Here is a 14,398-nt window from a genome sequence, read left to right as displayed (position 1 = left end):
GACCATATATAGGCATATCATGACCATATATAGGCACATCATGACTATATATAGGCACATCATTACCATATATAGGCACATCATGACAACAGTTTTTTGCCAAATAAAATTTGATAGTGTGGACAAAGCTTAAGGCACAGCATGTTACATGCAAGGCAGACATTTTATCATTAAAAAAAAAAAAAATCAAAATATAATAAAGTCAAGTCTCCTGTATGTTAATGTTCCTATCAAATACGAATGAGTTGCCAATTGTGTCATGAAAGATTTAATACAAAATTTAAGTATGGATTTCCATCTAATCATAAAAGGTCATGTAATTGAATATGATTTATGAATATGACAATAATTATGAAATAAGTATGAAATAAGTATAAATAATAATTGTTTTGGGAATTGATTGCCATTGGGAATGATATCATCCAAAGGGAATAGCGCACGTGCAGATATTTGCCCCTGGATTGACCTGTAACAGTTTTAGTGAACTCGTATTCTGTAATTTTTGCCAATAATGTGAAGTCCCTGTATAATTTCTACGTCTCTCTGACTGGCTGAGACAGCGCTTTTCTACTTGGCTAGGAAACAGCACATACTTGTTATACCAGCACAGCTTTTCTGCTCTGAACTGTTAATCACATTACGGCACCAGAAGGAAAGTATTTATATCGTATCGTATTAACGTTGTTGCACTTAAAAATCCTCTCAGATTTGTGCATGATGTGTTGAACTTCGTAAATGTATGTTATCTTGAAATATTATACTGATCAAATTGCAATCAGATTAAACATTCCTTATGAATAAAAAAAAAAATACTTCTCTCATATTCTTTGGCTGGTAATCAATGAAAGGATTTATTGAATATCTATAAATGAAAAAAATCTGGGAAGTAGAAAGTAATTTTAATTGAATTTTTGAGTGCTTCCAGATTAAAAGATATATCATTTATGCAAATTTATAATCATATAATTAAAATATTGAATGTAATTAACTAAAAAATGACAGCATCTGTTAATGAGGTTAATATAAAACAATCTCAATATAATTTATAAAATATAATTAATATTCCAAGTTGATCATTTGACAAAATGTATAGTTATATATTTTCCAATTTAACGACTTTCCATTTTGAAAAATCAGCTTTAATTATTGCAGCTTGTTTTAAAATAAAATTGGAAGTTATATGGCTATAATCATGGACCTATTAATAATCTTATTAATAGGTCCATGCTATAATATACAGAATAATGTACAAAAATGCCAATCACAGTGTTAATGTGCAGTTCGACCCTTTTACCATCATGCGATTATATGCCGTTACGACCAAAATACAGTCAAGTAAAGAAGCAAAAAGTGTAGAAGAGAAGAAACAATGGAACAAAAATATAGGATCAATGTTATCACTATGAGCATGCTGGGAATTTTCTTGTGCATTTGGGTTAATTTCTTGCATTCAATTGATGAATAGTAAACGACAAGCAAATAAACCTCTTACAGCTGACATTTTAGAAGCATTCCTACTTGCCCAAAGCTGGGAATTAAATTAAAACAAATAAATAGTCCAGTTAGTTCTAACTGAAAAAGAAAAGTTGTAACCAAATTATATGCAATAGCCCAAAACACTTTGTACAAAATGATGTGCACAAGTAGTTGTTGGAATGAAATTTAGTGAAATACAAAAATATATAATCAATTTAGAGAAACATATCAACAACTAGGAAATATAGGTGGGAAACAGGAAAAACAAGGAACATAGGAGATGTAGAAGGCAGAGACATAGAAGATGGAGAAACAACGAAACAAAACAGAAAATAAGGGATAGGAAAACAAAGAAAAACATGAGATTGAGAAAAATGGGGAAACAGGAGATGGGGAAATATTGTTGATTTATCTATAAAAGCTCACATATAATTTTATATTAACTAAAACAAACACTGAACAATAATATCACTAAATAGACAAGATATTGTTATATTTCAAAGCATATCCAATTATAACATTAAAGATTTAATAATAGCCATATTAATTACAATAATAATAAATGAGAACTAAATAAGTCAATAAATTTTTAATAATAGCAACATTATTTACAATAATAAATGAAAAATAAATAAGTCAATAAAGATTTAAAAATAGCCATATTACTTACAATAATAATAAATGAGAAATAAATAAGTCAATAAAGATATAATAATAGCAATATTATTTACCATTACAATAATAAATAAGAAATAAATAAGTCAATAAAGATTTAATAGCAATATTATTTACAATAATAAATTAGAAATAAATAAGTCATATTACAAGCAACATAAGGAACAGAAACTTTTCAAGATTTTATTAAGAGAAGAATAATAAAATTGACCATACTAAAAACATACGGATTAGAACACGCCACACTTTTCTTAACATTTGCTTCATAATAATATTATACACACTGCAAAAATAGCATAATCGATGCAATTCCTTGCATTGTAGTAAAAACATGCAGAGATATTGTGGTGCTGGAGTACAAATAATTTAGGACTACATTACAATCAAAACATAACTAATATTTAATTGTAAAGCAACAGAAAATTCCAAAATTTACAGTAAAATAGTGGCAAAGTTACAAATATTATTAGAGTAAAAAACACATGGCAAACTTACAGATCAACAACTGACTGAAAAACAATCTTCAATAGGTTAAACATGCACAAATAAGTAAACAGCATTAATGTAGCATGCAGGAATTAACACAAAATACAGCAAACTGTGTACATATATGAACCATTTTTGTTTTTAAACATTTTGCATTTTCATATTTAATTAGCTATTGCATCTGTATCTATTACACTGACCCTCTACAGCTAGACAAATATTATTTAACAGTAATCATCAATTCAAATCATTTAAAATATTTTCAGATATTTATCTTAATATTTTGGGTTCTTTGGTATTTGGCTGAAATGTTTAATGCATGTCATTTTTTTTTACGGTCCAATCACAATAGTCCTAAGTTACTATATAGACATTGATGAGCACAACAGCAATGAACATGTCAGTGAATAATTAAAATGTGATTACAAAAAACCAAAAGTAAGTATGTAAATATTACAAAACAGAATATTAAAGATTACCTTGCTTCCAACTCCAGCTTTGCGTGGATCAATTTTTTTGGTTGTGTGTAGCAAGTTATCGAAGTTATGGAAACTGTTAATGCTGACAAGGTCCTATAGTGATACATAATAACTACAATATTGAGATTGAAATAATGATAACTATACTATATCACTAATAATAATAACACTACACTACCACCACTCTATATCATTTATAGAAATTATGATGGTTGAGACAATGGCCAGGTGAGGACGAGTCCATTTTACAATTTGCACAAACTTTATTACTAGGAAAAATACAATGAATGCAAATTATATAATTTTTGTTTCAGATTGATATATTCCTTGAAATCAAACTGCCAGCCGTGTCTTTGTTGTGTAGACTGGAATGCTAGCGTGTTCAAAAAACAAGCAACTGTATTTTGTTTACATACAATTGTGCGATCAGGAACACTCTACATTTCTACCACGACGACCAACAACAACACAAACAATATAAGAACAACACTTGGAAGAACAAAAGCCTCCCAATTGTTAAGGAAGACATGACATAAATAATTACCCTGAGAAAATGTATTCCTCGCACACTGTTGCCATATGTATCTAACGGTGGAGACCACAGCATCACACCCATCACATTGGGAACAACCACCAGAATGCCTCCAGATACACCTGATTTTGCTGGAAGGCCAATCTATAATGTAATGAATTTTCTCTGTTAGAATTTAATGAAAAGACCTTCAAATCTGGTAAAAATTTTTACCAAAATCAGGTCCTTCCATTTTTAAATGGCAAACACTTTAGCACTATGAAAAACAACAAATCCTTGTCTCATTCCCCACCCCTTCCTCCCCGCATTTAGATATGGAAAGTATTGTAATAAATAAAAGAGTGTTTTAAAGGTAGTAATTGAGTTATAATTTTTGATATAATGATGGAGAATGTTCAATAGTTTTGGTGCAGTTGTTGCAATGGCTCCATCGCTAAGTGATGTGTGTTCTTAAAAGAGCACTGTATAAGCAGTTGCATACAGTTTTTTAACCAAGTTTGAATGAACACAGATGTCAAGTTTGGAGAATATTTTTTATATTTAATTTGACCATGTACTGGGGACCAGTGGAGGTTTTTCCAAGTCAGTGTAAGAGATACAAGATATTTTATTTTGTGACATAAAAAAATTATTTTCTTTTACAGGACTTTTACCTGAAAAGCAAATTGACCCGAGTAATCATACATCCCACAGGATGACATGATCGTCAACGTATCGCGGACTGCAGCTGGGTCCAGAACACGTTCACCAGTCAGAGGGCAAACGCCACCATTGGCTAGAGTGGCTGCGATCACGCTTCCTGATTCACTTGTCACTTCAATACTACATAACTATAAGAGGGAAGAAATAGGCAAATGACATTGTTATTACATGGAGGAAGAATATAATAAACATACAGTAAAGAAACCACTGTCATTCTGGTTTACTAGTGTCTATCAATCATATGGAATCATTTAATATTACCATACTGCATGCCCATCAAATTATACAATTTCCAGTGTTATTATGAAAGTATGTTACCTGGAAGTAGAAGTCCAAGATCTCTTCAACACTGGAATCGACTGGCAGTGCATTGTACTCCTTCATGAGGTAGGCAATGGCTCGATTTCGAAATGCTGTCTCCTTCTCTGATAAAAACCTATAATGGCAAAGGAAAGATAGTGGATAGGGGCAGGTTATCACGGGTTAGCACTCATGCTAGCTGCTCCTCGCGTTTCTTGTTTTTTTTACTATATTTTTTAGTGCAAAACCGACCTTTTGAACTTGTTTTCCCTGTTTTGCTGATTTAAATTGTCATTGTTTTGACTGCTGACCTTATATAATTCTATCATCTTGCCTCATTTTGAGTATTGTTGCGAAGTTTGGGGCAACTGTAGTGATACTTTGGCTGCAAAACTTCAAAGATTTCAAAATAGGGTGGGACGTGTTATCCTCGGTTGCAAATGGGATAAACCAGCTGCAACAGTGTTAGACAGTCTGAGCTGGCAAAGTTTGTATCTCGGTAGATCCAGGAAAGTGTCAATTTTCATGTATAAATCTGTCAAACTACTACTTATGCCCTTATATATTCAAAATCTTTTTAAATTTGAAAAACAAAGTCTTTACAGTTTGCGACATTTTGATTGCCTTAAACTCCATATTCCTAAACCTAACAGTAATTTCAAGAAACGTAGCATAGTGTATAGGGGTTCTCATCAATGGAATTGTCTCCCATTTGAGATTAGATCTTCGCCTTCTCTTTCGATCTTTAAATCAAAATTGTAATGTTATTCATATATTTAATTATTATTCTCTTATTATTATTATTATACTATATATAATTCTATTATACATTATATTATATTTGTCTTTTGGCTTTACACGACCATTTGTAAAACAACATTTGTGTTGAAATGCTATCGTGTCTAAATAAAATAAATGAAATGAAATGGTAGTAAAATAGCTACAATGCTGGTAAACTACTAAGCAATACTTTAACAATTATATTGTGCTTAACTTAATAACTTATTTTTAAGTCAAAATAATCTTTCAAAAAATTGAAACAACCTATAACACTGATTCTGTCATTCATCTCAAAACCATATTGGAGCACATGGTGTAACAGCAGTTAAAATATTAAACCACCATGATATATTGACATGTATTTCATTTTCATTTCATTAATTTCATCATACATACAACAAAAACAATCCAAGCAATGAAAATCAAAACAGACCTAAAATCCAAATTAGGAAAAACAAAAAGGAAAACTGAATTGCTGTACAAAGTGTCTCCGCTGGTTTAGTAAAAATATATGAAATAAATATATCTAAAAGAAACAAAAAACATTTAAACACTCAATATTAACAAGTTCAAAATGTATGCAGTGTTGCAGAGCAGTTTATGGTAATGCACTGTTAACATCGTGTCACTCCAAATTCAAAACGAGACATGAGAACTCCCTGAGAATAACAGTGGGATCGCACAGCAGAGACCCAATAAGTGTCAGAAAAAGCAACTATAACCGTGACAACACCACCAATGGTATGACATTATTAAAGGATATACAATTATAGGGTGCGTTCAACTTACGTCGCATTGCTGAATCCAACAAACTCCCCTCCACTCAAGCGACTGAACTGTTTGGTAGTGAAATCAAAGCTGTCTGCAGGACTCCAATCAGCCTAAGACATAGGAAAAAAGGTTCTAATTTTACAAATCCTTCTTGACAAGCATTACAACTTTTGGCACTATCCAATTAAATGGAATTAGTATAACAACATCAAGAAAATAATACACGATATATATTCTAGTCCATGAAAAGGAAGCCTTTGACTCACTCAATAAAAAGAAATTTAACAGAATGTTTTACACATTTTTTTGTTCACATCAATCAAAATCAAAGTTCAACACAATATTAAAGAACAGAACAAAAAATCAAGATTTTTAATTTAAGAGAATATACAAACATTTAAATTCAACTGAAGTACAGGGCAGCTGGTGAAATCTAGGGCTAGCTAACAGATAACTAAATTAAGGTACATCCAAACATTTTGATAAATGAGACTAGATTCATCATGAACCATGATATTCACTTTTCATTTACCTTTAAGAGTGCTGATACCAAAATGCCACCTGAATTCAGCAGCGGATTGTGAGGTTTGTCTGAAAGAAGAATTAAAAAAAAAAATTTCCGTCACATTTAATAGCAACTACACACCACTTACAGTATGGAATGATGCTTTATAAACCAAGTCTTTTTAAGAGGCTTAGGGAGTGGAGTCGTTTTTAGTGGTGCTGTGACAGAAATTGAACCCAGGATGCTGTGCTAAGGTATTCAACTCCACTCAATTTAAATAAATATTAAAACAGCAAATACACTGACCAATTACAGGATGCAGCAATGAAACAAGTCTCTTTAGTTATAAGAAAAGAACCTGGTATCACAAGATTTGTCACAGTGCACCCTTCAATGTGAGACCCCTCTATTTTTGAGGCCCTCCAATTTGAGACCACTTTTTCAAAGAATTAAATAACAATCATTAATCTTTTAACACAAAGCTAACCCTGTAAGTGGAGACAAATTCAGAGACCACTCCAAATTTTCAGGTCCCAAAGTGGTCTCGAATTGGAGGGCGAACTGTATATACTGTACATCATATTATCTTACGTTGTGCATTTAAGGCAAGTTCATTAAATGGTTTGCCACTTGGTTCAAATCCTATGAACTGATGCACGTAATCAGACCCCTTTGCAGTGACAGCCAAGGCGTACGCTGGGGCCTTGCAACACGATTGAAGACAGAAAGCCTGTTTTGTATCTCCTATGTTAAAACGTTGGCCATCAATGGTACAAACAGACACAGCCCAGTGGGCAGGGTCTTGTCGTGACAACTGTGGTATATAGGTTGCAACCTGAAAATGATACCAAACAACAATACAGATTAAATACAATACAGGGTTCAAAAAGAAAAAGTTAAATAATGTATAACATTATAAAAAATTGTTCTGCTGTGGGCCACAATGGCATTTTAAAATCGGGGTTGCTCGATTGGTAACCTTTTTTCATTGGTCATTTTCTCAAATGGTTTATTAAAATTGTATCTCTGATAATGGTGTGACGTCGGTACATTAAGAAACCAATTTTCGCCTTGATTTGATTATAACAATAAAGTTTACCTATCTTATCTTTTACTATTGGTCTAGGCCTAAATCAAGGATTCAATACCGTCATCCTCATGCATTCTGGATGATAAAATCTTAAATGCAGGACTAAAAAACTCCACAATTTGTTGAGTTGGTAAATCAGGCTTGTGGGCAAACAATTTCTTTTTTTGCCATTCTATGAATTTTTGAATATAAAAATATTGTTTGGTTTATTATTCATTTGAATTAAGAGTTGAATGAATTTTTTTACCTTGCCAGACGAATTACCATTGGCATCATTATATAAATGTTCAAGATTTTCACTAAAATCTTTGAAATCAGGAATGATAAATTTATTTGTAAGAGCTCTTTCAATCAGCACAATATTATCTGTAATACAGCTGGAAAGAAAAAGTTGCACTTTTGTTACTATTTATTTGTATTTAGGTATATATATATACAATGTATACATTGTATTAAGGAACATTCAAAAAGTTACTCTGCTCATAATAGGATAAAAAATATCATTTTTTAAACTGCAAAATTGTTTTTGATATGATAAAATGTTTTTTCAGAACTTTGAATCCATTATATTGTTGACATGTTTTAATCTTGTAATGGGGTGTTCCATTTACAAGCATTATGCTTCTGGAAAAACTGAAATGTCCAATGATTAATCTCAGATAAGATAGTATACAGTAATACATACTCCAAGTATTAATTAATAATTAATGTTGAAATATTGAATCCCGACACAATGGCATGCATTTCGATACTTGGAGTATGTATTATACTATCTTGCTTTTGGAATTTCTCCTTTTCTTTGACTGCTTAAATTTTGTAATATTATCTATGTTTATTGTATGTTTTATCTATTGATGTTCAAGAAAAATAAAAGAAATTGTCATTGTCATTGTTAAGTTGAATCAGCCATCAAGTTTCCCAGCTATTCAAGTTTCTTTATTGTCTGTAATACATAAAATATAAACAGAAAATTGGATTACTTGGCAAGATTTAAGTTAGAAAAGAAATTCAACTGGTTCAACATTCAAAAAGTTACTCTGCTCATAATAGTATAAAAAATAACATTTTTTTAAACTGCAATATTGTTTTCGATATGATAAAATGTTTTTTTTTAAGAACTTTGAACCCATTATATTGTTGACATGTTTTAATCTTGTAATGGGATGTTCCATTTACAAGCATTACGCTTCTAGAAAAACCGAAATGTCCACTGATTAATCTCAGATAAGATAGTATAATACATACTCCAAGTAACGAAATGCACGCCATCGTGATGGGATTCAATATTTCGACATTAATTATGTCATCATCAGCAATGACGATGACATAATTAATTCCTGGTGATGACATAATTAATATTGAAATATTGAATCCCGACACGATGGCGTGCATTTTGATACTTGGAGTATGTATTATACTATCTTATGCTTCTGAAATTTCTCCTTTTCTTTAACTGCTTAAATTTTGTAATATTATCTATGGTTATTGTATGATTTATCTATTGATGTTCAAGGAAAATAAAAGAAATTGTCATTGTCATTGTTAAGTTGAATCAGCCATCAAGTTTCCCAGCTATTCAAGATTCTTTATTGTCTGTAATACATAAAATATAAACAGAAAATTGGATTACTTGGCAAGATTTAAGTTAGAAAAGATATTCAACTGGTTCAACATTCAAAAAGTTACTCTGCTCATAATAGTATAAAAAATATCATTTTTTTAAACTGCAATATTGTTTTTGATATGATAAAATGTTTTTTCAGAACTTTGAACCCATTATATTGTTGACATGTTTTAATCTTGTAATGGGATGTTCCATTTACAATCATTATGCTTCTGGAAAAACCGAAATGTCCACTGATTAATCTCAGATAAGATAGTATAATACATACTCCAAGTATCGAAATGCACGCCATTGTGATGGGATTCAATATTTCAACATTAATTATGTTATCATCAGCAATGACGATGACATAATTAATTCCTGATAATAACATAATTAATGTCGAAATATGGAATCCCGACACGATGGCGTGCATTTCGATACTTGGAGTATGTATTATACTATCTTATGCTTCTGGAATTTCTCCTTTTCTTTGACTACTTAAATTGTTTAATATTATCTATGATTATTTTATGATTTATCTATTGATGTTCAAGGAAAAATAAAAGAAATTGTCATTATCATTGTTAAGTTGAATCAGCCATCAAGTTTCCCAGCTGTGTGCAACGCAATATTGTTTTTGATATAATAAAACGTTTATTCAGAACTCTGAACCCATTATATTGTTGACATGTTTTAATCTTGTAATGGGGTGTTCCATTTACAAGCATTATGCTTCTGGAATTTTCCCTTTTCTTTGACTGCTTAAATTTTGTAATATTACCTATGATTATTGTATGATTTATCCATTGATGTTTAAGGAAAATAAAAGAAATTGTCATTGTCATTGTTAAGCTGAATCAGCCATCAAGTTTCCCAGCTATTCAAGATTCTTTATTTTCTGTAATACATAAAATATAAACAGAAAATTGGATTACTTGGCAAGATTAGAAAAGAAATTTAACTGGTTATGATTGTGTGAAATTTCTGACATTGCACCAGGTTAGAACCCAGAACCCTGAGATTGGAAACTGGGTACTTTAAGTACCATACCACAAAAACTATTTGTTTCCTGGGCTATATTTTTAACTCACCTTTTGAAAGATTCTTTATCAATGTAGCAGTTATCGTAATGGAGATTTTGATCTTTGGCAATTTGTCTGAATTTAGCAACTGACTCTTGTAGACGCGGATCTTTCAACTGTAATCCTTTAGAATTTAATACCTACAACAGAAACAAAATTCGCTGAGGAACAGCACAGGAGTGCCGAATGTATTTGATCAAACCAATTTCATGTCTAAAATGTCAATGTATACAAATAAAACAGCTTCATCAGCGAGAAGGCCACAGGAGTGGCAGAAATATCCGAGTTACTAATAAATCAGTGTTCTTAAAGTCTACTAAAGCTGTTTCATTTTTTTATATATACATATATATATATGTATATATATAGTATATGTATGTGTATATATAATATATGATATATATATTCATTTTCTTTTTATTTGTTTGTGTTTTTTCATGAAAATCGAAAATATTTACAATTTGGCAAATAAAGGTAAGAGCTAAGTAAGAGCTTGTACTTCTGAAATATTTGAATAAGTAAAGTTAGGAATTTTGGTATAAAGAAGGGAATGAGAGAGGAGAAATTAGGGTTTCGGTGTTGTATTCTTGGCGGAGAAGACTCAGAGAATCGAGGGGTAATTGCCTCATCAAAATGGTGTGTATTTAATCGATATAAATCACGTAGAAATTAAATTTCCCCATCTCAATTATTTCTAAGATTTCTTTACAAAATATTACTCAGACTCTAGTAATTAAGTGCAGGACACAGACACCTGCACTAATAAAATATTTTAATAATACATTTTAATTGTTATAGTTGGTAGGTTTTCTGATAATTATTATTGTTTATTTATGTTTATAGAAACCATGCTATTTAATATTAGTTTTTAATAATTCATATCGCTAAAGGAAAAAAAGAAGGCAATATTAGCCAGGGATAGAGGGCGTTTCTTATTATTGTAGCAACAACATGTTGCTATGTAAAACGTGCGTCACGTATCCTGTGACAACAACTTCTGGGGCATACGTCGTTTGGTACCCACAAAGCAAGGAGAGTTGCTTGTTTCTGTTAGTCGAAATAAAAAAAAAATACCCGTTCATAATGATGACAGAAAGTATATACAACCTTATTCCTCAAGAGGAAATCAGGCCTCCTAAAAAAGCAATGTAAGTAGTGGATATTATTATTTCTTTACAAAAATAATTAAGTTAGGCCTTTTCTAGGCTAGGCTAGGGCTTGCCCATCGCATTTTTTGCTGAACCCAGCACTGCACTCGAGCGAGGAGTGGAGTGCTGTGTCATGTCCTTAGCTAGGCATAGGCTAGAAAAATAGTCCCAGTCTCTCTAGCTTATCATTACTCTCTTAATTAGTCTTATTTATTAAATGATGTGTCTGAGAAAATAAAGTACTGCACAGGTAAGGGCATTGTCAGGTATCAGGTCAAAACGGCAATAAACCAAAACGGTAATGAACCAAAACGGCAATAATAATGACGAAGTAAGTACCAAAGCGGCAGTGACAAGTACCGTTTTGGTACCGTTTCCACTCCCCCCACCCCGCCAATCTTTTTAATATTGAATTTGTATTACTATTATTATTATTATTATTATTAATGATATTATTGCTGCTGTTATATGATTTAGCCTCATTTTTACCGTATTTAATCATAGTACACTTTCATTTTTATTATTAGTTTATTTTTTCGCGTTTTTACTTTTATGACATAAATTGTTTAACATCGTTTTGGTCTTGCCGTTTTTACTTATTGCCGTTTTGGTCTATTGCCATTCTGATCAAAAATTGTTGTTTTGGTTTTTTGCCGTTTTGGTCTTTGCTGTTTTTACTTATTACCGTTTTGGTGTATTGCCATTTTTGTCCAGAAACCCATTGTCATCCATTGGCACTGCCACTGATCATGATCTTGATTGAATATTTGATAATCCAGGCCAAGGGCCTAGGCTCGGCATAGGTAGTTTGTTTTCATATGTTTGTACCTTTATATCTGATGTACTCTAACTGAGAGTTGACCCTTTTAATTATACTGTTCATTTTTTATAATCTTAAAAAGAAGCACATTAAAAAAAAATTGTTCAGAGATTTTTTGCAATGATTAACAATGTAATGTCACATTGTTGTCCAGTTTTTTGTTTTTTTTTAACATTATCATTATCTATTCCTTGTTGTTGGAATATGGCAATATTACATAAGAATAGGCATCAATTGATACGTCATCAATTTGTGTACTTATGGTTTTGGTTTTTTTTTTATTGTTTTATTGTGCCAGGTACCAATCACAATTTCGTAGCAAAGTGAAAGAAGAAAAAAAGACCAACAAGTCACCAAATCGGACAATGGGACCAGCCAAGGTAGACTTACATCAAACATCAGAATTTTTAAAGAAGCGCTCTGGAGAACCTAAACTTCCAGCTTCAGAGCCCTTTAAATATGCAGATGATGAGAGAAAGCGGCCTCCAGTACCAAAAGCCAATGAGAAACCATTGATGGGACTGAAGTCAAATAAGGATTTTGTCAAAACAAATGCAGTTGAAAACATTATGTCAGTTCCTAGGAAGCCAGCTGCAAACTTTGCTGACACAGTCCACGGATCAACACACCCACTTGAACCGTCGGGCCTTGTACCTGTCTACACATCAAAAAAGGTTTGCAAGATGATAATAATTGTATTGTCTGGGACGGATGCATGGGGGAAAGGGGGGTGCAGATGGTGCGATTGCAGCCCCCTAAATTGTATTATGAAAAATAAGTGTCGCTTTGTTGATATATTATTTTTACCATTATGAACATAGTACTGGTAAGATTTTTGAAGTACGAGAGTGCAATTTCCGGTCCATATTGTCAAAATGTTCCCACCTCAGCCCCAAACATGTTCGGGCTAAGGTTATGTGAACTCTCAGGCACCCCCTACCGCCTAATCCTGAATCTGCCCCAGATTGTCAAACTAAGAAAATGTATATTTTAATATCACCAATTAATCAATCATTGACAATAGTCTAAGTATGTAATTTCCATTTTGAACTTCAAATATGTATCAAAAAAACTTTTGGGGTGTAAAAAGTACACGCTTTCCAATCTCAGTCATGGGCTCACTCCCAGCAAACCAAATAAAAAAAGAAACACATAAATATATAATAAAGTGTTTTATTTTAGTTAATAAAGTGACAAACCAGAATAAGAATCATGTTTCATTTTTGACTTGACTAGATTAAAATGTGCTTTTATAATATATAACATATAGTATGCAAAAAAATGGGAAAAAAGTTAAACATTAATATTATTTTTTTCTCCAGAATTTTGGTAAAGTCCCTGAATACCTTACAAAGCGAAACGAGGAAGTAAGGCGTGCCCAAGAGGAATATGATGACTATATCAGGGAGCATTATCGTAGAGGCGCCATGAAGAACCTTTCAGAATCTGAGAGACAAAGCATAATTGACGGGCTAAAGAAAAACTGGGAAGGAATCCACCATCAGTACCAGGGCTTGTCAATGGTAACCGACACTGCACCAAAAAAGGCAAGGAAAGAACGACTTGAAGCAGAAATGAAACAACTAGAAAGAGACATTGAACTGCTGGAGAAACACAATGTTATTTATATTTCTCACTAAGACAAATCAGATTTGGAATTAAACAATGTTTTTGACTCAACAAATACAATGTATATACTTTCATCAATAGTTCCACAAAAGTTGTTGTAGCTTCCCTGAAAAAAGCATTTTCCAAACAAACCAAAGTTTGATGAATGTTCAGTGAAAAATATAAAGTAAATATGTACTGTATGAGAAATTCATGTTGGCTGTATATTTTATATTTTGCAATATTCGTTGCATGTAAATAAATGTATTAAAATAAAATAAGTAAATGTATTGTGATTTTCTATTTTTATTAATGTGTTTGATGCAGAATTGTAAGTT

General features: G+C 31.8%; 2 protein-coding genes across 2 annotated transcripts in view; one reads left to right on the top strand and one right to left on the bottom strand.

Annotated features, from left to right (window-relative positions):
• The window catches only part of LOC117124686 (glutaminase kidney isoform, mitochondrial-like), a 17,578-nt gene extending 6,411 nt beyond the window's left edge, over positions 1-11,167 (bottom strand). The window contains exons 1-11 of the mRNA XM_033271018.1: positions 11,147-11,167; positions 10,494-10,624; positions 8,044-8,173; positions 7,298-7,541; positions 6,734-6,792; positions 6,220-6,311; positions 4,669-4,786; positions 4,302-4,478; positions 3,661-3,792; positions 3,117-3,209; positions 1,493-1,528 (exon numbers count right to left, since the gene is read on the bottom strand). Of these exons, the coding sequence (XP_033126909.1) occupies positions 1,493-1,528; positions 3,117-3,209; positions 3,661-3,792; positions 4,302-4,478; positions 4,669-4,786; positions 6,220-6,311; positions 6,734-6,792; positions 7,298-7,541; positions 8,044-8,173; positions 10,494-10,624; positions 11,147-11,167 (1,233 nt within the window). The remainder of the gene's footprint in view (positions 1-1,492; positions 1,529-3,116; positions 3,210-3,660; positions 3,793-4,301; positions 4,479-4,668; positions 4,787-6,219; positions 6,312-6,733; positions 6,793-7,297; positions 7,542-8,043; positions 8,174-10,493; positions 10,625-11,146) is intronic.
• A 309-nt stretch (positions 11,168-11,476) lies between these two features.
• On the top strand, positions 11,477-14,350 carry LOC117124674 (enkurin-like). The gene is made up of 3 exons (XM_033271005.1): positions 11,477-11,632; positions 12,751-13,126; positions 13,775-14,350. Exons 1-3 carry the CDS (start codon positions 11,568-11,570, stop codon positions 14,090-14,092), a joined length of 759 nt encoding a protein of 252 aa, XP_033126896.1. The 5' UTR covers positions 11,477-11,567; the 3' UTR covers positions 14,093-14,350.
• Positions 14,351-14,398: the final 48 nt, after the last annotated feature.

Source organism: Anneissia japonica, unplaced genomic scaffold, assembly GCF_011630105.1.
Source record: "Anneissia japonica isolate Jap-2015-1 unplaced genomic scaffold, ASM1163010v1 scaffold284709_len978187_cov192, whole genome shotgun sequence".
In the NCBI taxonomy this organism is placed as follows: Eukaryota; Metazoa; Echinodermata; class Crinoidea; order Comatulida; family Comatulidae; genus Anneissia; species Anneissia japonica.
Note: the sequence above shows the minus strand (reverse complement) of the source record. Positions and strands in the feature narration are given on the sequence as shown.

Coding starts and splice junctions, on each gene's coding strand:
- LOC117124674 (XM_033271005.1), top strand. CDS start 11,568: ATGATGACAGAAAGTATATACAACCTTATTCCTCAAGAGGAAATCAGG. Junction 11,633..12,750: donor AGGCCTCCTAAAAAAGCAAT/GTAAGTAGTGGA, acceptor TTATTGTGCCAG/GTACCAATCACAATTTCGTA. Junction 13,127..13,774: donor CTGTCTACACATCAAAAAAG/GTTTGCAAGATG, acceptor TTTTTTCTCCAG/AATTTTGGTAAAGTCCCTGA.